Source organism: Acipenser ruthenus, chromosome 20 (genome assembly GCF_902713425.1).
Source record: "Acipenser ruthenus chromosome 20, fAciRut3.2 maternal haplotype, whole genome shotgun sequence".
NCBI lineage: Eukaryota > Metazoa > Chordata > Actinopteri > Acipenseriformes > Acipenseridae > Acipenser > Acipenser ruthenus.
In genome coordinates this window covers 25,200,668-25,224,997 of record NC_081208.1, presented here as the reverse complement: position 1 = coordinate 25,224,997, position 24,330 = coordinate 25,200,668, and the positions used below count along the sequence as shown (strand labels likewise).

Sequence of the window (24,330 nt, the reverse complement as noted above, 5' to 3'; positions counted from 1 at the left end):
CTGGTCAGCTTTATGCTGGCCACAGTGCCATTGATGTCATGGCGTGCGGTTGTGAATAGTGGATTGAAGGGAAACACCAACATCTAAGAAGAAGATGTACACAACTTCAATGTACACAATGTTATCATAAAATCTTAGCTGAAACTGTACACAATATTGATAAAGGAATTAGCCAAAGCTCTTGGTCATTTCTTGATTGATTTTAGAATCCAAATGTCACTGTGCATGAAGCATTCAGTTCACAATCAGGGTTATATGATAAATCCTTTCATCTTACATTTATTCAAGCTGATTTTTATATTCTGCCTCCCTGGTATGCATTTTAAATGATTCAGGTATCAGTTTGGCATCTATTTGAATTTAGCTGTACCCTGAACTGGATGCCAAGCTTCCCTCGGGGCTCCTCCTCGACCAGAGAGACTGCTGGGAAGGTCACATTGACGGAAGCAGGATGTTGGATGCTGTATGAGCCCAGAGATGATGATGATGAACTGTGTCTGTAAATCCAACAAACAACGTTTATTTATACATTTTAACCCCTGTTTTTCAATTTAATTTAAATCTCCTTACTGCTGTAAAACATGTCTGGAGAACTGATTATCACAACGTTCCACTGAACCTAGCAACTGATGCTGCATTGAAGCAAACTCTGCCCAGCTGATTTTCCTACCGAGCCCACAGGAAGTTCCCAGCCAAGATCTGCAACCTGGGACGATATGGATTTGACCTCGCTTGCAGGTCTCACACTGCACTCCAACAGCAGTGCTTTTACTAGTAAGCCACTGTCAACCCCTTTTTATCTGATACTGCACGTGCATGGCCTACACTGCTGTGGAAGGCTAGGGGTTACTTTCTACCCACTGTATGCAATACTCTCTTGACAAAACGGATTCAGGGTTGGTAATTCACTTGGTGTCTCTAAATATCATGAAACAAGTCTATTCGCAGTGACAGACATGATGTTAAATAGTTGAACTACTTATAGCAATTTGTTTGTTGCTAAAAAAATGTTCAATGAGGGCAGGCTAAGAACTTAGTGAAATGTAGAATTGAGGCAGGAAAAAGACTGAAGAAAATGTCAAACCTGTAGATTATTTGGCCAACATTGGTCCCCTTCAATACAAGGAGTGGCTGCCTGACATTTATGTACTTCAGCAGGGTCGTTTCGATATTATGGAGAGCCGTTAAAGCATAATATTCAGTCAATTCCACCTGTACAAGAACAACAGATACTGTGTCACGCAAAAACACATGCACACACGAAGTAAACCCATCAGTATGCAATTTTGCACTGTTTAGTGTGCCTGGTGATTTATGACATGGTTAGCTATTTGGGTGATGATCTGGTTACCTGAGTAATTAGTTATACCTATGGCCTTTATTTGTCCACTGTTTGTCTATTCTGGTATATTTGCTGTGCTGCTCTTGTGACAGTGCTTGGTATATGTTTATTAATTCAACAACTGTATTATACATTTGATTCATGCTAACACTACTGTATCAGCTCAATAACAGTATGTTTTACATGGTTCAGGGGGAAACTCTTGTTAAAATACTATCTTTCAGATGCTCTTTAAAACACAGGTTTAAAAACCTTTTTCATAGTTGTGAGATCTGAAATTCACTGCATTCTAGTATTTTTTTTGTACATTAAACTTTATAAACATATTATTGGCCTTTAGTTAAAAAAGGAAGCAGTAGTTATAAAACTAAAATAGTAGAGGCAAAGACTAGGAATCAAAGTTAGTAGCATGCGCTACACATAAATGCCCATAATTGTTTCTCACCATTAGGTAATGTTTTTACTGCGGTTAAGGGATTAATTTCGTATTTATTATTTTAGACCAGTTGACTGGAGGCGCTATGTGGACATCTTTCAGGTTAGTCAGTACATGCAAATTTGAGCGCGAATTTCTCAGGGTCCTTGTTATACTGTATCCACTATAACTAAATAGCTAATGAACCTGCAATTAGCATGTTTTTAAAATGTGATTGGGAATAAAGTCAATGAAAATCCCACGGCTTCCACGCGTGCTGATTGCGCATCATGTGGGTAATGAGTATTAGATGGGTAGTGATCTGGTTATCTGAGTGGTTAAATAATTAAGCTGTGATGTAATTACCTGTGCTAGGTTTTTGTTGAGTAGGTCCCAGCTTTCAGTGACTAAGTTGGACCTCTTGGCCTCCAGGATGTAGTCGGCTGCATAGAAGATAGCCAAGGCTGCCTCCAGCAGATGGCTGACCAAAACACACTTGGTACCTGACAAATGGAGCTGTTGAGAGCTGAGTTCCTCCAATATCTGACTGGCTGTCAACTGGGGCAATTAAAGTAAGCAGAGTCACTTATTAGGAGGTAGTGCACTTAGATCAGGGATGGGGGCATAATTAAAGTGTGGGTTTTACCTGAGCTTTCATGGTGAGCAGGAATGTGGGTTTGGTGAGACCCTTGATGATCTGAGCAGCATTCATCGAATCCATGGGGGAAGAGAGAGTCTGAACTACATCAAAGAACTGCAGCATCAAGTCCTCCAGGACCTGCAAGAGGGGGAATGGGGTGGCAAGAGGCAGGGAGAAAAGAGAGAGGGAGGAGGGATGGCGTTTGAGAGTAGAGGTGAGGTTGGATGAAAGGCAGAGAGAGAGAGAGATGGTGAAAAGGAGAAGAAAAGGGAGGTGGGAGAAAAGAAAAAAAAGGAATAGAGACACCTTTTTTTCTTGTGATCAGTGTGTGGAGACCAATCACTGCAGCTGGTGTCTGGTTCAACGAGCAAGCCAATTTTGGCTTCTTTTCAGTCTGTTTATCTACAACATTATTAAAAAGCCACTTGGACACACCTTTCAGTCCTGAAATGAACCTTGCACATTGGTAGTAAATCTAACAATAAATATTCCTTTTACAACAAGTGGTGCATACTGCAAATGAAATCTATCTCCCAAGTTATATTACCAGCATTAGATTATGTTGCCGCTGTGTAGATAGCTGGGTTTACAGGCTGTCTATTGACACCCAGGAGAAAAGACATTATAAAATGTAACCTGACCTGTAGCATCTTAGACAGATTCAGATGCTGACAGACGGCCTGACAAAGCCATACCTGCGATGTCAGTGGATCAGTAATAAAAGGGAGTAGTCTCGGATCAATGTCCGGGTAGCAGGAGTTGACGACATTGCAGTCCTTGCACGCTGTCCACTTGGTGGGGGGGAGGAAACAAAGCAGGATGGGGGTTATCTAGCCAGGAATTTCCATCCATTTTTGTTCAGTTTGTATTAATAAATGACTAAAATGTGCTCTCTGCAGCCTCCTCCCGACAAATCACACATTCATAAAATACATTCTAACAGGCATTGAGGGTCAGATGGAAGTTGTGAAAGACAGGAGTAGACAGAGATGGAGGCAGTAAGGGACAGGGATGGAGGCAGTGAGGGACAGGGATGGAGGCAGTGAGGGACAGGGATGGAGGCTGTGTTGGACAGGGATGGAGGCAGTGAAGGACAGGGATGGAGGCAGTGAGGGACAGGGATGGAGGTAGTGAGGGACAGGGGTGGAGGTGGTGAGGGACAGGGGTGGAGGCAGTGACTCACAGCAAAAAAGTCCAGGGAGCTTTGAGTTCTGATGGGCTGTCCTTGAAGTGAGGTTGTGAAGGAGAGATGAGCAAACATCTATCATTATTATTATTATTATTATTATTATTATTATTATTATTATTATTATGATGATGATGATGATGATGATGATGATGATGATGATGATGATGATGATGATGATGATGATGAATGGTAATTATAAAGTCATGTTGCTATAAAAATGATGATGAAATTCCTTAGTAAATTAGGAAATGTAAGCAATTTGTTGATTATTTTTAATTAGTAAAGATCATTTATTTGCTTCATAGAGGTAATACGTTAAAATTAATTAAAAGTGATCTCCAGCAATTATAATTATTATTGTTTATTTTTCCAGGGGTAAACTAACTTGACAAACACAGACATACAGATAATTATAGCACAATGCAGCTACATGGGCCTTATTGTGCAATGGCAAACAAAGCTGAAATAAATCACGTAATTGATGTACTGCATTGTTATAATAGATGAACACACACAGCAGACTCGTGTTCAAAGACAATATTCAGCAGTGATATCCAAATGTTTCCTAGATATTTCATTCTAAACAAACTATAATAACTACAATGCCCTCAAACAATGAAGTGATTGCTATGCTCTTCTTTTTCTTAACAAATACATCAGGGTAAACATGCCATGGCTATTACTTATTATTATTATTATTATTATTATTATTATTATTATTATTATTATTATTACCTTTCTTGCAGTGATAGTCAACCTGCAGGCAGCCTCCCAGGTTGGGGCAGAGATTTTGGAGAAGGGCCGAGCTAGCAGTCACTTTACACCCTCCCACCTCACGACACTGACCTGTGAACCAAGGAACAGGGGTCAGAGGCCAACTGGACTGAGAGAAAGAGAGATGAGTGAGTGTGGAACGTTGAAAAAAGTGTTCGAGAAAGAGAGACGATGAGAATGGAAAAGAAAGATATCAAGAGGGATAGAAGAAAAGAGGGAGAGAAAGAGAGAGGTTTGAAGAGAAATTTTAAATGCAAAGTCAATGTTGCTATATAATATACAGGAGAGGTAAAACAATATTGTCCAGTTTTATTACATTATTACATTCTTTACATGCTTTCCTGTGCACCATCACGCTTTCACTGTGATTTTCCTTTGCTTTACTACAATGTATTTTACTGTGCCTTCTAGACATGATACCACATTGTAATGAATTGGCATCTTAGCCCATTGAATTGAATGGAAAGACAAGGGCTGGATGCAAACCAGCAAGGGCTGGATGCAAAAAGACGAACGCCTCATCCTTCAAAGAGCAGGCTCTGTAGTCGAGAGGCAAGTATGTGTCTTAATGTTGTAATATTGACTCATCATGGAGTTGCATGAAATCCTGAACACCACTTTATTTACCTACCAAACTGGCAGATGAAGCTGAGCTTCTGGGTGCAATTGGGGGTGAGAGACCAGTGGTATCCAGAATCGTGCTGGATGTAGCCGCACTGGGAGGAGAATAGTAGTGGCTGGACAGCCCCAAGCCAGTTAGTAAAAGAGAGAGCAGTACCATCCAGCCAGGACAGGGGTGCTGTGGATGGAGACACAGAAAAGGAATCCATAGTCATTTATTGAATTCCAGACCATTCACACTTTTCAAAGCAGGGTATCACAAGGCTTACTTGCAACTACACGCTAATCACACATATGGCCCATAAGCAAAGGCAGAGAGTATTATATAACTAGAACTAGAAAGAAACGAATTAGAACAATAATTGAACTGCTTCTTCGTGCAAAACAGAATTACATTTAATTAAGCCGTCTCGCAGTTTTTATTATTTGGTATTTTTTTTTTAAAGACACTATATAGACAAGTATACAAGCATGCTTTCATTAAAACTGCATCCAAATGTAAGCTTTCTTTTTTTGATTTTCTTTAATGGAGCAGTGGCATTTTGTGTTTGTGAATATTAGGCTTGTCCATCCCCCTAAACTTCCTGCTAAACTGACAGTGCCTCTAATGCTTACCTTTCTGGAATTCGCTGCCGTTAAGAGCTGTATGCGCTAGGCCAATCCACCAGTCGGTTCCATGCTCAAGGTGCAGCTGCAGAGAAGCCTGGGTTTCTGCCTGGGTGATGAAGGCGAGATGCCCACCTTTGCCCTCACAGTGGCTCTGAGCCTCATAAAAGGAACGGCGTTCAAAGAGCAATTCGAAACAGGAGCCCCCGTGTGCAACCTGATGGGGGGCACAATACATTGCAGCCTCAAATCCTGGCAGCGACAGGAGCAGGTAAAAAACACAGTGGAGTGCTGGAGAGGATGCCATCCTTCACTACAACGCATCCACAATGCTGGGCCAGGCACAGGTAAGTAAGCATCTGCTGCACAAACAACTGACAATTTCAACTTGAAGTATTCTTATTAAATGTAAAGCACATGTGAAACATCTGTTCCCCCTGTGTGCTAAGCTGGCGTGGTAGTCCGTGCAGGTACAGGGTTTCAGTAATAAGGTTTCCATGCTGCATTCTCTTTTCTTTTTCTATCTCCTGAAATGTCACCTGTAGACATAATTAAAGTTCCTGTCCTATTGTTCCCTTGGTTTATTGATTTGGTCTGGGATCAAAGCTTTTGTAACATGGCAAGAGGATCTCATTTCATGCCTCTGTAAACAGATTTTATAATTTTTTGTTTGGATAATTAAGCTATAGATGTATGTTCTCTTCTAGTCTAATGAATTTCTACGGCCAATTATTAGTGCACTTATAGCTTTTATCATTAACTCAATACAAGGGGGTGAACAAAAGCAAAAACACCAGTAGAACATGCATTTGAATAAAGTGGTTGACCCTCTCATGACTGATTCATTTGTTTCACAAATAAATTCCCTGTCATATATTCTGTAATATTATAAAGTCAGTTTCAGTGACCAGAGGCAAAGCAGTGGACCGGACACACTTTGATTGGGACCCGGTGGATGGCAAGCTGGTTCAAGTAGAGACAAATTGCTGATGTTTCACGAGAAACAGATTCTAAAGGGGGGGGGGGGGGGTCCTGCTGATTATATTTGGCACTAAGGAATGGTCACATATCCTTATTGATCAATTTTTACACCTCATTGAACCAGTGCAATATTAGCTGCCCCCAGTGGTCTAAACCTATCGACAGTGTTATTGCACATGTTTCAGTTTGTTGTACACCCTCATGCACTGTGCTGTACAAAGTAATCCTGGATGGTCCTAGTTGTGCTGTGGCTTGCACTATTCCATCAGAATGTATGGTCTGGTCCATTCTGGTTAAAGAATAAGAAACCCCATTTGGGCGGCAGGATCCATTATTGTTGCAAACCATATATAATCGCAAGCACCATTCATACCTCTTGTGAAGATCTCCCTCTGTTACAACCAGCTCTTTATTAAGACCTATTGGTGGTTGAAATGAAGGGGTCCGACTGACCAGTACAGGGGACGTTACATTTCTGTGAATGTAATTCTGCCGCTGTAAAATAGCTCATAAGCAATATGAGATGCCAACATAATATTTTCACATTGTTTTAACCTCTGGATATATAAATAATGCAGACCACACACATTACAATAATGGATGTTTTCTGTGACTGAGTTTTATTGCCAAATTCATTTCACCGCTGGACAGCTCCATGACATATCTCTTTGTTTTTTACATATGCGTTTTTTGTTTGTCAGAAATGCTGTTCCCCTAACATTCTTTTACCATTTGATTCAACACAATGTAATTTGTCATAGGATTCATCACATTTAAATATGAAATCATCATCATGTTTCTTAATAGATCAACATTTGAATGGCAAACTGTAAAAGGTACTGATCAATTTACCACCTGGGTTTTACTGCAAATGGAAATTTATATTATTATTATTATTTTATTTCTTAGCAGGCGCCCTTATCCAGGGCGACTTACAATTGTTACAAGATATCACATTATTTTTACATACAATTACATTATTTTTTACACATTATGTTTTACATACGATTACCCATTTATACAGTTGGGTTTTTACTGGAGCAATCTAGGTAAAGTACCTTGCTCAAGGGTACAGCAGCAGTGTCCCCCACCCGGGATTGAACCCACGACCCTCTGGTCAGGAGTCCAGAGCCCTAACCACTACTCCACACTGCTGCCCCATATTAATCTGTGGTTCTGGTATTTTTGTCCTTTTTTAAATTGTATTATCACTAAAATACAGGCTGTACAAGAGACACCACTGCAAACCAAAGAGCAAGTGATGATTCAATTGACATACGCCAAATGAATATAAAGTACATGTATTTAAATAAACAAATACACACAGACAGGTGGAGTCAAATGAGAGTTTTATTTCAATTAGAAAATAGAATATACACATACAAGCTTAGTAAACAAAAGGACAAGGGTTTATAACATTAGAACAATCATTATGTGTGTAAAAAAAAAGCCTTAATTAACTATGAGGGCTCATTAAAGGGTAATTATCAAAACTAGCGAGCTCAGTATCTCATAGTACGTCAGGCTGGTTTACCATAACCTCTAATAGACCCAAGACCAGATTTCAACTTTTACTTGTCCCCCGTGAGGAATAACATTTTATTGTTCTTAACCATTGATAATCTATTCTTGCCTGTGCTTTTCCTTGCTTCCACTGTGATTTTACTAGTATGCTGTACTATACTTTGCTATGTTTTTTGCTATGATTTACAACAGTAAGCTTTTACAAGAATGTATCTAGTCAAGTATTGACCATCCTATTGTTTCTAAGGAACTTTATAGTAAGGGTATAGGCTAAAATATTATTTGATCTTCTATAAAGTCAAATAAGGAAATAAGGCTAGAAATTAGATATGTTTTAAGAGGCTAAATATTTCACAGATTCAGTACATTATCCTTAACACCATGTCCTTCCCTTATGTTCTAATGTTATTTTGCATTTGAACCACTGTAAGAGTTTGCAGTTGTAGGTCTTGTAAGCAGAGATATTTGTACAACTTTAACTATATGGAAATTAATTTGTTTATTGACATATGACGCATATTTTATTTGTTAGACTGTATGCTGTATATCTCTCTAGCAACTAGCGACACACAAGTTTGGAGGTCAGTGTTAGGGGATCAGAACTAATATAGACATTTTAAATTCCGTTTTTATTAAAAGGTAGAAAAAAATATATTTGCAGCAGTCAGTAAGCCGCATGGAGAGCTGGACGCCAAAAAAAATTATATAACTACTGTATGCCGTATGAACTTCAAAAACATCTTCTGTTATTTATTTATTTACTTATGCTATATAAGCTCTTTTTAAACAAAATATATAAAGTCGTATTTACTATCCAACCTTGCCTCCCTTATTTTCTTGACTGATTCATATATTAAATATGTACTGCAGATTCAGCCATAGTGGAGAATGAAATGCCCCTCGGGAAGACTATTGTTACCTTATGTTATGTAAATGATAGTTTACATATATATATATATATATATATATATATATATATATATATATATATATATATATATATATATATATATTAAAACTGTAACTATCATTTACATAACTTACCTATCCAATATATTGATGCATAACAATGTGTTACTATTTTAACATACATATTTAAAAATGCAAAAAATAATGTCATATTTATTCACCGTTTTATTTATTCTTCGTAACCCCTGGAATGGTACAGGTTCATATGTTTGGTGGATTTGCATAACATTTCAGTTTTTTAAAAAATCAAGATTTTACAGGAGACATAGTAAATATGTGGAAAATGGCAACAAGGTTCACCAGTAGACTTTATGAAAAAGACTGCTAGTTACATTGAGATCTGCAAAGCATGATGCTGACGTCTTCCTATGGTCCTTTGTCCCCAAAATACACTCCTCTTTTCAGTTGCTCCCAGGAACAGTTTTGATCTGTAAAATAAATGATACAGGCGTTACATCCCGCGATGTTTTTACACCGTTTTCACTACTGCCCTGACTTTATTGTATACTTCTGAGGAAGCACTCGAAAGTTAACAATGCTTAACAGAGTTAATCAAACGCAAGTGCACATTAAAAGCAGGTGCTACAGGAGTGTTAGAAGAGTATTGTCTTTAACAATCACTAAATATCTGTTATATGTTTTTCTTTACATCCATGTGATGTGAGATACTATACACTACACTTTCATTATCTCTGTATTGATATCTCATCGTCACAATCTCATTGGTCATACCTCACTGTAACAAAACCAATTACAAACAGGATCCTTACAGATAAACCCTTACCTATGATACCATCTTGACTTCCATCTACAGCTGGCATGCACTGATGATCAATTAGGATAATATACCATCATGATATAACTAGTAATGCCTACTGTCATTATTATCTCATTGGGAAAATATATCACAGATTATCCCTCTTTTCAACTCCTCTATATACGACCTTGCTGTTAATAGTTGATTTGCAATGTCTCACCTGAGAGACTTTTCTCCACCTCATCACTTTCCTCGTCGTCCATTCGCTTCAGGATCAGAGCAAAGAAAATCGCAAGGCCCACAACCTGTAAGACATACAAGGGTTAAGTTGAAATTGCCATTGCACTAAGCCCTCCTCCATCACGTTGTGTCACGGTCCTGCTCGCTGTCCTTTCCTTCAGCTCCAGCCTCTCCCTGGCACTGAGAGGATTCTCTAGAGGGGGGAAATGTTTAAGTGGCCAATCGGTTCATGAAAAGCTTTGTTCCATACAGGCTCTGCGATTTTGTTTTTCTATAACATACAGTTCATGCTTTTACTCTGCTGTTATTCAATATTATAGCGATGGCTTTTATTTTGCAATTAATCTCCGGTGCTTTATGTGGCATGAGAGCCTTACAAATATTATATTACCAGCACATGCACTTCTTCAAGTTTTCTCAATGCATCGGTTTTTGTTTTTTATCCCGGGAACGATATTTGATTAGGAAATGGGTTGCTGCTTGAACCTCCTGAAGCCAAGCAAATTCCTGACCCAGGAATTCTACATTGCTTTTGATTAACAAAGAGCTGAAATATTTGTTGCTTTCCTTTCTTTGTGCTCATGACCCTGTTACCCCTCCTCGACCCCTCACCTTCAGCGGCTGCAGAATGAAGATGCTTTGAAACAGCGACAGCCCCATGGAGAGCACCCATTTGATAGAGGACTCTTTCCCATATTTGAAGCCATACAGCATGGTGAAGAAGGTGGAGATGACGCTAATGGACAGCAGCATGAACCACCCAATAAACACGAACCACCAGGGCAGACTGCAACTTTTGCCTTTCTTCTTCTTTGAGCTGGGTGGTGGTGGGGGCCTGAGAGAGAGAGAGAGAGAGAGAGAGAGAGAGAGAGAGAGAGAGAGAGAGAGAGAGAGAGAGAGAGAGAGAGAGAGAGAGAGAGAGATCAGGAGATTGTTTTTCTTATTGTAGTTAGTAGTAGCAGTGTATAAACTACAGGAGTTTACTGTCTTATTATCTTACAGCAACAACAACTGCTCATGCCATCTGTAGTTAATAAACACAAGCGTTTCCAAAGACTTCAGCCTCATTTTCTCATGCTAACCATTTTAAGCATGTATGTTAACTTAAATTAAGTTTGAGGTAACGTTTGCTTGAGATTGTCTTAAATATTTAGCTGTGAAAATGTGCAAATATGTTCGTTCACTTCTAATTATAACAAATAATATACACCCTATTTTTATTATCTAGGGAAACAACCTGAGATTCTGAAATTGGCTGTTTCAAGACAAAATAAATTCCCTAAACATGCTCATCTGTGTGGTTCTGGGAACAGTCGAAGTTAAAAAAATTATAATATTCAACAAAAAGTTGAATATTAATTGTTATAACATTTCCTTACCTCTCCGGTGCTTGCTTGGTGCATACTTGGTCCAGGTACTGCACCATGTGTTTGACTCTGTTTGCAGAGTAATTATAGGCCTCAGGGGATGGGAAAAATTCTGGCCCCACGTTTTCCAGACCCTTAGACACGTGCATCAGGCTGAGGCACACATATCGACTAGCATGGATCCAGTGCGGCTCACTGGGGTTCTGTTCTCCTATGAGGATCACATCAGAGCACATCACAATCAACACACACCATCACACACATACTCATATATTAACACACCAGTCTGATAATACACAGGAACTCTCAATAGCACACACACACACACATCCATATGCACATACACATGCTATTTTTCTAAACTGACGAGGACCTGCCTTTGAAAGTCACGTTATGAACACTGCAATCTCAATCTTAAGATCTCCTACCCAAAAACTGAAGCACACTCTAAAATATATTACCCCTGAAAAATGTGCGTAAGACCAAAGGGTTTTCTTCTGAGGAAAACATGTCTCAAAGTTGATCTTTATTCCTGATTTGTTTTATACAAAGGGTGTCCCAGAAGACAGGGATGCAATGGATGTGTGATGTAACTTCTCGGTTTTGCTACTAGCTGAGGTCTATAACCATTGTGCCCTGAATGCTCCTGACATTAGGACAAAGAGTAGGACAAAAGGGCATACATTGAACCTGAGTAAGAGTTTAACAAAAGGTAAGAAGTGGTATTTTACAGAGTTAGAAAATGCATGGCATAGCCTAACTGGTGAAGCAGTAACATCCAAAACACTGGGAACATACAAAGAAATGGATTGTATGCTACTAAAGTAGATCCACTTAGCAGGGGCCAATGGTGTTCTAGAAAGGTATGAGCACTGATGGGCCAAATGAGCGCTTCTCTGATGTTCTTATGTTACCTTGTAGCTGCAGGATAAACATTTCGATGAGGTCCAGGGCCGTGTTGAAGTCAGTCCCTGAAGTCAAATCCCCATCCAGCGGTGGCACATTGTTCTTTTTATTTTTACTGAGAGCATCAACTAGCAACTTTGTGTCCTGTTCAGGAAGAGAATGACTCTTGCTCAATTATGTCGATACAGGAATAGCAAAAAAAAAAAAAGTGGTCCCAGCAGAAAACAAGGTACACAAGGATATTAAAAAGCTATGAAACCCAACTGGCACAATGTTAACATCTATTTTCTTTTTATACACAAAACAAGGGACTGCAAGGCAAGTCCTGTAAGAACATTTCTAACATGTTTTATTATCATGGCAAGTACAGTCCACTCAAGGGTAATGGAGTTCCGCAGGCCCCATTCTTCTCACGACTTGTACACTGACCTTAAGGAGAGTTTCAAAGGCCTCGGACGGTGTCTGTGGGCATGGGCTCTTTTTCGGAAGGTCGTTTTTTTTGCTTTTCTTGGAATTGGGATCTCTTGGCTTGATACTGCGGAAGATGGTGATGATGAGGATGTTTATGGGAAACATGAGAAGCGCACTCTCAACTCCGATCATTATTTCTTGGCTGGTGAACACCAATGCGCTAGCTGTAGGGGGAAAGAGACTTTATCAGTACATTTATTTTTTGGGGTGCTCAGTCTGAGCAATGCACACTACGCTGACATAATAAGGTGCTATACCTGCACATAGTTGATTACCAGGCATAACTTACTAAACTGGAACACGACAGGGGAATTGGGGTCGACAGGCATGTTCCAAAACATGATGTTGACAGCCATGGTACAGAGCAGGAGAGACATGCAGCAGGAGACCCTCTGGACCCGGGTGAAGGGGCTGCGATGGGGTGGGTCTAGAACCGAAATCCAGATATGCTGATCTTTGAACCCACTTGTCGTCTTGCTATGGAATATGTTGCTGTTCAATGACAAAGAGCTCCGGGTTAATCAGCTGGAAGTCACCAATACAATATATAAAAAAAAAAAATCATGTAGCCAAAGGGACTGGAATCACCAGAACTGAGTAGAGCTGGCCTCCCTTAAAAGGGAATATTTACAGGTCTGATAGTTTGCCATCAATGTGTGCAAGTTTGCCCTTACTCTGATGCATTGCATTGCTTTTTGGATACAGTTTGAACATTAAAACAATAATGCATCACCCTGCTCTTGCAATGTAAACAGATTATTAAGTTAAGACTAAGTCCAGTGCAAATAATGAACTTAAAATGACACAATATATATGGAAAAAATGATTACATTAAAGTGCTATTTAAAATAAAACTTAAAACATTTATTTTTATAATAGTGATATAGTGCAAACATTTCTTGTCAAACGTCACTCTGGTCTGGACAGAACCCATTTCTTCTTGGTGCACCAGGAAATTACGTCAGAACGGAAAAACTGGTTATGCTAAGTAAAGAAAACTAGGGTATTTGGATTCAAGGGAGGTATATAATGATTTAAATGTTCAAACAGCAAGTAAAAGACAAAACATTACATCCGAGAAAAGGCGAAACAGGTACAAAACAAAAGTGTCTATCAATATTTACTTTACTGTAGGTCAAGTACTAAAGATTGAAGTCCACAATCTGAATATGTAAGTGCAAGTCCTGATGATTCAAATTCAAGTCTTAAAGATTCAAGTCTAAATCTTGAAGTCCAGCTACTTCAAGTTTATGTACTGGACTTAGTCTTAACTTGGCCTGAACTTAAATCATTGGACCTAGACATGAAATACCAGGCTCTACTTTGGGTAGACCTGTTTTCAAATGGCATGACTACATAATCTAAAAGAGCTTTTGCTGCTAAGTTCAAGTGTTTATGTGTGAATTTGAGAATATGTGCTGTAGCTGTGCATGCGACTCCTACCTGAAGCTGGTAATTTCATTCTTTTGCGCGGGAGTGAAGGTCCTCTGCAGTTCTCCTGTACCTTTCCCTTGGCCGATCCAGGAATTACACAGGAAGTGCCAGCGCTGCATTGTTTGCAGGTTCTTAACCACCACCTTGACTGCGTACCTGTGCACAGGTAAGTCATGATATTTAACAATGATGATCACTTCTTGGATGGCAAAGTATAACACTGAACTAATAATGATCCTCCATTTCTCATCCAGAAGTACTCCTTACACACCTGTGCCATTAGTAACCCCTGGTACTAGACTTCATTTCTACCTACGTTAGGAGCCAATCAAATCCTACTTTTTCCCCCCTCCACTCACCAGGCAGGACAGTCCCCTGAGTTGTCGTGGCACAACCGCACTGTCTGCAGCTCCCCCAGCGAGAAGGGCGTGGTCAGCAGGAACATGTCCACCCCCCCTCTCTCAAAGACAGGCTTCTCAGGGTCAGTCAGGTGGTGGGGGTCACTCTCCCCCTCCGAGCCAATCAGAGTCACCACCACCTGGAGTGAGAAAGAGAGTCATTCTGTGGGTATTCAGGTCAGGATTGAAATGAGCTTGGTGCAGTATTAGTAGAAGCTCCCTGACTTTAGCCAGAACCAGTATCCCAACACTAAATTCACATAAATGTTGACCTGTAAAAAAAGTTAAAAGAATAAACAAATCCCAAAACATGAAAACACCTGTAAACACTGTTACAGCTTGACCTGAGATTATATAAAGTATCCTCTATCTTTACCATTGTGGTCTAATGGCCTGTTTACAGTATATCTATATGAAATGCCTTAATATGTGACCACGTCCTCTTTCTGCTTTGCCAGGACAAGAGCTCATGTTAGAAAGACGCTTTTGATTGTTTGTGGTTAATCAGTTAATTGAAAAAGAGATATAACTACAAATGAAGCTTCCCTCAGGAATTTGCTACTTTGAAAAAAATGATCTGTAGGATTTGTCTTTACGTTCAGCGTGTAAATCAACAATCAGTATTTCTTTGATTCATTTTAGAAATGTTAATATGATATTTATGGAACTCTTTCACAGTCAGCCACCTTTGATCTACCCCATGTAGTGTCTGGTTGTTCCAGCAGTTGTCCACACAGACACACGCCTGTCTGCCTTGCTGTATCTCTGTCCAATAGCAAACACTACTGTCTGCTTCTTCATTGTCTCCCTGAACTCTACAGGCAATGGAATCTGATCCTTGCTTTAACATTAATAGCATTCACTAAATCAATTAAAACAAACGACTAGGATGGAATTGGCAGCCCTTGGGACACACTCACTCTCACACACACACACACACACAAAATGACATTTCAATGACTTTTTCACATTTCCAATAAATACCAGTAATTGCAATTCCTATTAATATTAGTCATTTTTAAGTTTTTTTTTATAAGTAAAAAGATGCTCATCAGTTCTTGTGGCATATTCTTATGCAATGTAGCTAAGTACCAGCACAATCCAGTGCACAGTAGGGTATTGCCAAATAAACTAAAGTTAGCTTTAGTCAAGATGATGCTTGATCTTACTCATATAAAGACACTTTGGCTGATCTAGTCTAGGATGCATATATCTATGACAGACAGAATAAATTCAATGCAGTCTTTGAGTAACTGCAATTAGAATCACATACTGTATAATATCATAATGATGTTATACAGTACAATGGTGTTCCTCACCTTGGCAGAGGTGCCAGCTCCACGCCGATGCCCTGTGTACACAGTCAGCAGGTAGCGGTACTGAGCGCAGGGGTTGTTGTCAGTCAGCAGGGTCAGGTTCCTCTGAAAACCACACAGAGATGCCCAGAATTACCAGAGAACCAGTCACATAAAAAGATCATACAAATTTCTGAATAAGTCATAATAGAACATAATATTTATAACTGATTTATGACTAAAAAGTCATGTCTTCTTTTTTTGTGAGGTTAGTTCAAAATACATTTCCCTTCTGGAGAAACTAGTGGAACTAGTTTGGTGGTCACACTGGCAAAATATATACAGTATATAATTTTTTTAAATCACAATAGAATGTAGCAAGAAAGCAATATTTGGCAACACAGTTAATCCAGCTCATAATAATGCTTCAATGGCAGTGTCTGCTTGAGAGAAACCTAGGCAAGAACGTTTTTTTTTTTTGGGGGGGGGGTGACAATTTTGACAAACCACACTACTGCGGTTCAACATTCTACTGCTCCACAGCCTCCATATGGTTTACCTTCTTGACCGCCTTCCTGTCCTCCCACCAGGCCCAAGCCACTGTGACAAGGTAGAGGGCATAGAAGGCAGAGACCAGCAACACCACCACATAATTCTGATTGATCGTGGAGAAATACTCAGCCGTGCGTGACAGGTCCACCGTGTTGGGCATGACGAAGTACGAGCTCGCAAAGAACGTCAGGTGGTTGCACAGGCAATGCATCTCCCAGGGCTGAGAGCGTATGCCAACCTGCCGGGAGACGAGGGATTACACTCAAAGCAAAAACCCATGAAACATTATGTTTGCATATTTAAGACGGTTGTCACCTTACAAAATGTTGAAAATATTGTTGCTTATAAATGTTTTTCTTCCCTGAGCTGCAGGTAGGAGCAGATGAAGAGGGCCAGACAGAGCGGCTGGAAAGCACCAGACATGTTATTGCAAAAGAAACTCGATGCTTTGTAAATAAATTATACCTTTTGCATTTTACTTGCTGTCAAGCCTTTTGAAATAACTGTCAGACCATTTGTTTTTCAACAAATAAAATGCAAATAAGCAATTTATGTTGGAATAGGAGGCTGTGTGGTCCAGTGGAGGTCCCCGATTCAAATCCCAGCTCACTCACTGACTCACTGTGTGACCTTGAGCAAGTCACTTAACCTCCTTGTGCTCCGTTTTTTAGGTGAGATGTTGTAAGTGACTCTGCAGCTGATGCATAGTTCACACACCCTAGTCTCTGTAAGTCGCCTTGGATAAAGGCACCTGCTAAATAAACAAATAATTATTATAAAAATAATACTACTACTACTACTACGACTACTTCTACTACTACTACTACTACTACTACTACTACTACTACTAATAATAATAATAATAATAATAATAATAATAATAATAATAATAATAATAATAATAACTTGAACTCCCAGGCAGTTTTACAGCTTCCAAGCTCAGTACCAGTTGGAAATTTTGGCAAGCTGTAGCACTGCAGCACAAGTGTCAGCAACAGATCAGTTTTATGGAGCAGTTTCAATTCAAAATACTGCATTAGTTAATTATCTCACGATGATTTGTAACTTTAAACACCATAGTAACCATGACCCTATCTACACACTGTAAGGAGTTATAAGCTAATTTTAAATTTGACCTTAGAGAGGTCAAAGGTCACAGGCAAGGTGATAGAGCATATATGGTTTCCTATATGTGTTCCATAGTAACCATTAACCTATATACACTCTATAAGGAGTTATAAGCTAGTTTTACAGGTCAAAGGTCGCAGGCAAGGTCAATTTTGGATAGTGTACATATGGTTTCCTATATGTGTTCCATAGTAACCATTAACCTATCTGCACTTTGTAAGGAGTTATAAGCTAGTTTGATATTTGACTGAAGATTTTGAAAAGATTTTAAAGAAATGAGTCAGGTGGCCATATTGGTTTACGCACAAACAACATTTTTGAAAAAGTCAGTTGTATTGACACAGGGATGATGCTTGTCAACTTTGGAGTTAATCAACTAAACCGTGTTCAAATGAACCGGTTTTAAATTTAAGAATGAAATGTAGGTCTGGCCACCATCTTGTTTTACGAAAAAGAACACCATTTTGCCATATTTGAATTCCATCGTCCCAAGGATGATGCCTACCAAGTTAGGAGTTAGTTGGTTATACGGTTTGCAAACAGAAGCAGTTTGATGTTTGGGCGTGTTTTGGCGAATTTGGTGGCAGCCATTTTGATAGTAAAATGTATCGCAGCAACTTCTGCTTTGCAAACTTGAAGCAGGTTTGCTTGCTGATGACATATGCAAAGTTTCAGATCAATCGGTTCACCACTTACCAAGAAAAAGATTTTGAAAGGTTTTTAAACAAATGAGTCAGGCCTTTTTTTGCATCTGAACTGTAATCTACACTGGATGATACCTGCTAACTTTCATGTTTAAAGTTTTGGGAGGAATAACGACAATAATAAAACAATAAAAAAAAAAATGAAAATAACAAAACCTTTACAATAACAATAGGCTTCCGAAGCCAAATTCAGTTCACTTTTAGCTGTGAAAAAGCGCTTTAGGAAAATATAAATGTATACAATGAACAGAGTAATTAAATTTTGATTTGATTAACCCATCACTGGTTGTAGAAATAAAAACTGATCTCATGAATTCTTCTTTTACTAAAACCCCTTTGCCAAGCTTAAATTAACTGAATTGAGACCCACATTTCTTTCGATACTCACTGACATGTTTGTTTAAATACAATATATCATTATAGGGTAAACTAAGCATAATTCTGTTATTAATTGACAGTTATTCTTTTTCGTAAAAAGTATTTGGGGATTGTTAGATACCAAGGCAAGTGAACACAGTTCCCTGAGTGCAGTAACATGTGCAGCAAATTCCCTCCCTCAGTTGTTCTGAACTGCTCATCTGTCCCAATACTTCTTGGAGTGTACATTTTGATGCTATGAATAGTTGTGTGTGAGAGACTGACCTTACAGCCATCGGCGCTCCAGTCCTGGCTGCCTGGATTCCAGAACAAACAACGAGAGGTGAAGGTCATCACCCTGAAGGTCAGGTTTTTCTTTTCTGTGTAATCAACTGGAGTGACCTTGAGGTACCAGGTCCCCAATCCTGAATTCAGCATCTCTGGAGTCAGCAACCAGCGATAATCAGCTGAGAGAGAGTGGGAGAGAGTGAAATAATTGATTAAGTGAATTGAACAGAATTGAGAGGTGCAACAGGAGACTGGAAGAGAAAATCAAGGAGAGTGAGAGAGTAATTGAGTGGAAAACGGAGGGAGTGGGAGTTTGAGACAGTTTGTTTAGCATTATTGAATAGAAAAAAATTAAAACGATGTGTCCAATTGTTCATGCAGGAATAGATTTCATTAGATCCCCGAAGCAAACTTTATTCACAGGTTTAAAATGAAAGTTAACAAAGGGATCCACTACTTACCTGGCTTATTAAATGACAGGTCGGTGGTGAAGTGGTACTTTGTTGAGGTGGGTTCGAACCCTCGTGCCAGGTGCAGCTGCAGGAGGACGGTTATGCTGGGCTCCACAGTGACAACGACTGTATCATTGGGATTGGTGATGTTGAGGGTGATGATGATAGGGTTCCCGGTGGTGCTCAGAAATGTCAAGGGGGGGGTTTGAATCTCTGGACGGGGGAGGATAATCTGGACAGACAGAGAGACAGTGTCACAACAAAACAATTACCCTAGCATGGTATTATTGGTGGGGACAGTGGTCTAAATGATCTAAATAGCTAAATCTTTATATCATGACCCTGAAATTTATAACCCTGCTATCCCTTGAATTATCTGTGAATAACCTACCACGGTATGCATGTTCTTTATGATTCTATTGTTGATTTGGCTTTGATCATAATTTGCTATGCAAAAAATTATTGTGACAAGGCTGATTGTCAGTGAGTGGAGTTAGGGAAGCACAATGCACAATGCTTCACCTATAGGGTTCAGAGCACAGCACAATGCTTCACCTATAGGGTTCAGAGCACAGCACAATGCTAACATGCATTGCCATCTCACTTCTACTACCATCTCACCAATGCTACTGTATTTATGTATTCTGGGAAAAGGATACCCATAGAAACAAGCTGCAACTTTATCATCAGTTTTTATCTTTTAGCTAAACATATCTTATAGAAGGACACTCGTACTTCCCTTTCTTACTCAGCACTCTCTTTGTACCTCAATATACTTTGTAAGGTTGCTCAGGGCGATCTGTTGTCCAGCAGTACTCATTGACAGGCTGGCCACGGTACCAGTGATGTTCTCCTTTGACGGCCAGGTGAAGGGGTTATGCTTAAAGCTCATCATCTGAGGAGATGCACAAATAGTGTTAGTGAGACAGAACGTAATGTTGGCAGACGGACACATGGACAGACAGGCAATCAGTACTTTAGCTGACTGGATGTACTGTTGATAGTTAATTAATGAATTACTGGTTATTGTAATTCACTTTATTTTGATCTTTCTCAACAGATCATTTTAAACTTTTTTCAGGTCTTTTTTCAAGTTTTAGACCTTGATGTAGTTCTAGGCTATGGGCCAAGAACCTTGATGTTTAAACATTAAATACGTTTCAAATAACACTTTTCTACATGCTACTTGGGAATAATATTGAAACGAATAGAGGGCATCAGTACTCATGGGTACCACTGTGTAGAAAGACAGACAGAGAGACAGATACAAACAGACAGAGAGGGAAAAACACTGTTGGTCAAACAAACCTGTATTTTGATTGCCTGGTCCGTCTTTATTTTTAACTTCATGGTGTCAACATCAGGCAAAATAAAACTTGCTTGTTTGTCACTGATAAACAGATTCATGTTGCCCAGATCCTGTAATGTTTCACTACAGAACAAGAGAAATGTGGGTAAATAAATCAGAGAAATACTTGTAACTAGACAGGTCCCTTCACTAATGTAAAAAGATCAAAGGTATGTTTTGTTATTTTTTATTTAAATATATTTAATATAATTAGTATAACATAGAATATGCAAATAGGCACACTGTTTTCTTTGAAATGCAGTTACTCTTTTGGCTTTATTTAAAATAAGGGCTTCTGTTTTTTGTTTTTTATTAATTGTATTTTCGGTGGTTATTTTTTAGCTATTTTCAAGTTTTATGTAAATCGTTTTGTTTTTTTTGGGTCTTCCGTTTTTAATATACTGTATGAAATTAGTGTTTCCGGTTACTTTCCAAAATACTTGAGCGGTTTTTTCTGTCAGAGTATATACAGTAACTTGACAGTACTTGCACATTTAAGTTGTACCTTCTTTCCTTCGCTGTCTTCCACAACTAAATACCTATGGTCACGGGCACATTCTTCAGGGGGTTTTGTGTGTAGGCATTTTTTTTTTTACATTTCGCCACAATTCTGTTTTAAATCCTCTGTATTTTAACTGTAATACAGCTTTAAATCCCACTAACAAGCCTCCATTCCTGATTGTAATCTCGTTTTAAATCTGGCAAGCAGAGTCTCCAATAGAAATGTAGGAATGTGCTGTCACTGAGTAGTTGGGGCGAGTTTAAAGTATTCAGAATGAATCAATGATAGATACAAGTCAGGAAGGCGGGACATTGCCCAGCAGCACTGGGAAATGTATTTATTATAATTTTTGTAGTAGGTTTTATTTTTTAATGGGAAAGACCCTCAGACCCTCTGCTGATGCAAGTACTTATAACAAAGGCTGGGGTGGAGCCCACAAAAGTAAGGAGACAAATTAAGCTGTTATTACACAGGTTATTTCATATCTGTTGCTCTTTAAGAGACCCAAGTTTCCAGAGAAACGTCAGCAGAACAACAGAATTGCTCTATATCGCCCCCTACCTGGAGATGTAGGAGCTGAAGAATGCAGTGTTGGTGATGAAGGGAGGGTCCCCAGGCTCAGTTGCATTCAGTTTTGCCTGCTCGATATTATCAATGATCTTCATATACAGATCTGACAGTATTTCAATCTGGAACAACAAAGCATCAAACAACAAACTTGAAAGTGATACGGACTACTGGGGACCACGTGTATTCTCAGGAGTTATATTATAGAATATTATAGCATTTTGGCTTTGGTATCGATATGATTCGTACACTGTACAGTACTTCAACTGCTTGTGTTTTAACTGGATCCATGATGTCTGCTAAACACCATATATCCCTGTATGTGGATGATGTATTGTTCTATCTTGCAGATACTATATCTAATTCCCTCCCTAATGTGTTGCAGTTGTTTGATTTTTTGGTTCTTTTTCTGGTTACAAGATCAATTGGTCTAAATCAACTTTGCTGCCCTTAAATCTACCTGCTACAGATCCATTACTTAGAACCTTGGCACCTATTCTTACTTGCACAGATAGTTTTTACATATCTGGGCATACAAATTTACAAGACGCTGCCATCAATTAGAGAAGGAAACTTTGGTAGTATGTTGTCTAAAATACAGTTAGATTTGGATAGGTGGTCACCTCTTCAGCTTACCCTTCATGGCAGAATATCTGTGATTAAAATGAATGTGTTGCCGCGGATTACTTTCATGTTCTCCATGTTACCTCTATCACTTCCCCTCAAATGTATTACTAAGATTAATTTGCTGTGCTAGAAATTTATCCGGAATGGTAAGGACTCCAAAATTCGTTTAGCCACTTTGCTGCGCCCTACTGAATTTTTAATATTACTATTGGGTTTTCCAGCTCGGGGCTATGAAGAAGTGGTTTCACCCAGAAACTCCTGTTTCTTGGTGTCCCATTGAAGATATTTTAGTTCAGCCAACCACTTGCAGGATATCCCCTTTTCTGGTTTAAATGTTTTTCGATTCGCATGGGTACCATTATTGCCAATACTTTGCAAACTTGGAATAAAGTTAACATAATTTTTTCATAAGCCTACTGGACTGCACACTATCCCCTATCTGGCATACTGCTTCCCTATTAACTGGCTCACACCCTTTTGTTTATTCTCCTTGGTCGATGTGCACCATACACACATTGAGCAATATCTTTAATGATTCCAGTCTCCGTTCTTTTCAAGATTTGCAAAAACAATACTCCCTTCTGGGCTTCTCTTTCTTTCTATATCTCAGGCTACGCTCATCCCTTCATGCGTATGGGGTTCCCTGGGGTGCCCCTTTATGTCCTCACCCGCTGGTAAATCTAAAATAGTAGCAGATCCTACCTGCCAGGCTTGTGCCTTAGGAGTGACGGGCACATACTTGCATATGTTCTGGGAGTGGCTGAAAATTGTTTTGGCAGTTTGTTGTATCTACTATGGGCTCTCTAGTGGGGGTGGTTGTGCCCCTCACTCCTGAGGTACTTTTGCTGGCTGATGACTCTCAATTAGCATTTCCATTACAATCTAGGAGGCTTTTCCTGGCAGGGAAGACAGCAGCTAAGAAAACTATCCTGAAGGGTTGGGTGGAGCCGTCTATCTCCTTTTCTTCTGTCTGGTTGGACTATTTACATGACATCATTATTTTGGAAAGATCTACAGCTCGGCTACACTTAGCCACCGCTAACACGATGGCAGCATGGGATACTGCTGCAGATAAAGAGGCACAGTTGTTTGAGTAAGATCATGTGCATATTATGACATTTCCCCATAGCATTTCATTCAGTTAATTAAGGAATATTCTTTCATATTTTAGTTTCAATAGTTTATTGTATCTTGTTGTAATATTCTTGTTTTTGTCTTGATATTATGATGTATTTCTGTATTGCTGTGATATTTTTTGGTCTGTACTGTTTCTCCCAAGGGGTGAGGAAAAGAAAGAACAAATTAATAAAAATAATTGTTCACAAAAAAAAAAATCAGGAATTATCACATAGTGGACAAATTGTAATAATCTGTCTCACTGCGGGAAACAAAAGCATTTTGACTATTGTCATGAATGAGATGAAGAACAGTTTTTTTTAAATAACAACTATGGTATTACATTTTTTTTTTCTTTGGTTGACATCAATATCAGCATGAGTATTATAACTCATTTTTTGTGTTAAGCTGCCCTCGCCTGTATCACCCTTATAACCATATGACCTATCATACCTCTTTAGAGATGACATTTGCTTTGGGGCAGACAGATCTGGAGGACATTAGGATTGAATTGGCCCCTTTGATGATAAATTCACTCATCTTGTTCAGGTCTTCTCTGGAAAGGAGCATGGCAGAGCTGTTCAACAAGATGTTCATGTACTGGAGCTGTAGGGGGAGCAATGCCAATTAAACATATATTACACATCCGTCCCTCTTTTAGATAAAAGATCCTCTTTTATCTTTTTATTTTTATTTTTATTTTTTTCATAAAAAAGATAAATAGAGTGATAAAAAAAGCAGCTGATCCTCTTCTTGTTTA

At 39.1% G+C, this 24,330-nt stretch overlaps 1 protein-coding gene across 1 annotated transcript in view; it reads right to left on the bottom strand.

Annotated features, from left to right (window-relative positions):
- The window catches only part of pkd1l3 (polycystic kidney disease 1-like 3), a 43,933-nt gene that overhangs the window by 12,018 nt on the left and 7,585 nt on the right, over positions 1–24,330 (bottom strand). The window contains exons 7-32 of the mRNA XM_058994094.1: positions 24,024–24,176; positions 21,822–21,949; positions 20,719–20,842; positions 20,177–20,305; positions 19,420–19,642; positions 18,956–19,137; positions 16,489–16,719; positions 15,954–16,055; positions 14,596–14,774; positions 14,246–14,392; positions 13,092–13,294; positions 12,761–12,966; positions 12,340–12,475; positions 11,438–11,636; positions 10,671–10,893; positions 10,039–10,123; positions 9,455–9,489; positions 5,597–5,804; positions 4,992–5,159; positions 4,322–4,432; positions 3,581–3,621; positions 2,404–2,535; positions 2,124–2,315; positions 1,151–1,212; positions 371–497; positions 1–83 (exon numbers count right to left, since the gene is read on the bottom strand). The exon at positions 1–83 is cut by the window's left edge and continues 46 nt beyond it. Of these exons, the coding sequence (XP_058850077.1) occupies positions 1–83; positions 371–497; positions 1,151–1,212; positions 2,124–2,315; positions 2,404–2,535; positions 3,581–3,621; positions 4,322–4,432; positions 4,992–5,159; positions 5,597–5,804; positions 9,455–9,489; positions 10,039–10,123; positions 10,671–10,893; positions 11,438–11,636; positions 12,340–12,475; positions 12,761–12,966; positions 13,092–13,294; positions 14,246–14,392; positions 14,596–14,774; positions 15,954–16,055; positions 16,489–16,719; positions 18,956–19,137; positions 19,420–19,642; positions 20,177–20,305; positions 20,719–20,842; positions 21,822–21,949; positions 24,024–24,176 (3,809 nt within the window). The remainder of the gene's footprint in view (positions 84–370; positions 498–1,150; positions 1,213–2,123; positions 2,316–2,403; positions 2,536–3,580; positions 3,622–4,321; positions 4,433–4,991; positions 5,160–5,596; positions 5,805–9,454; positions 9,490–10,038; positions 10,124–10,670; positions 10,894–11,437; positions 11,637–12,339; positions 12,476–12,760; positions 12,967–13,091; positions 13,295–14,245; positions 14,393–14,595; positions 14,775–15,953; positions 16,056–16,488; positions 16,720–18,955; positions 19,138–19,419; positions 19,643–20,176; positions 20,306–20,718; positions 20,843–21,821; positions 21,950–24,023; positions 24,177–24,330) is intronic.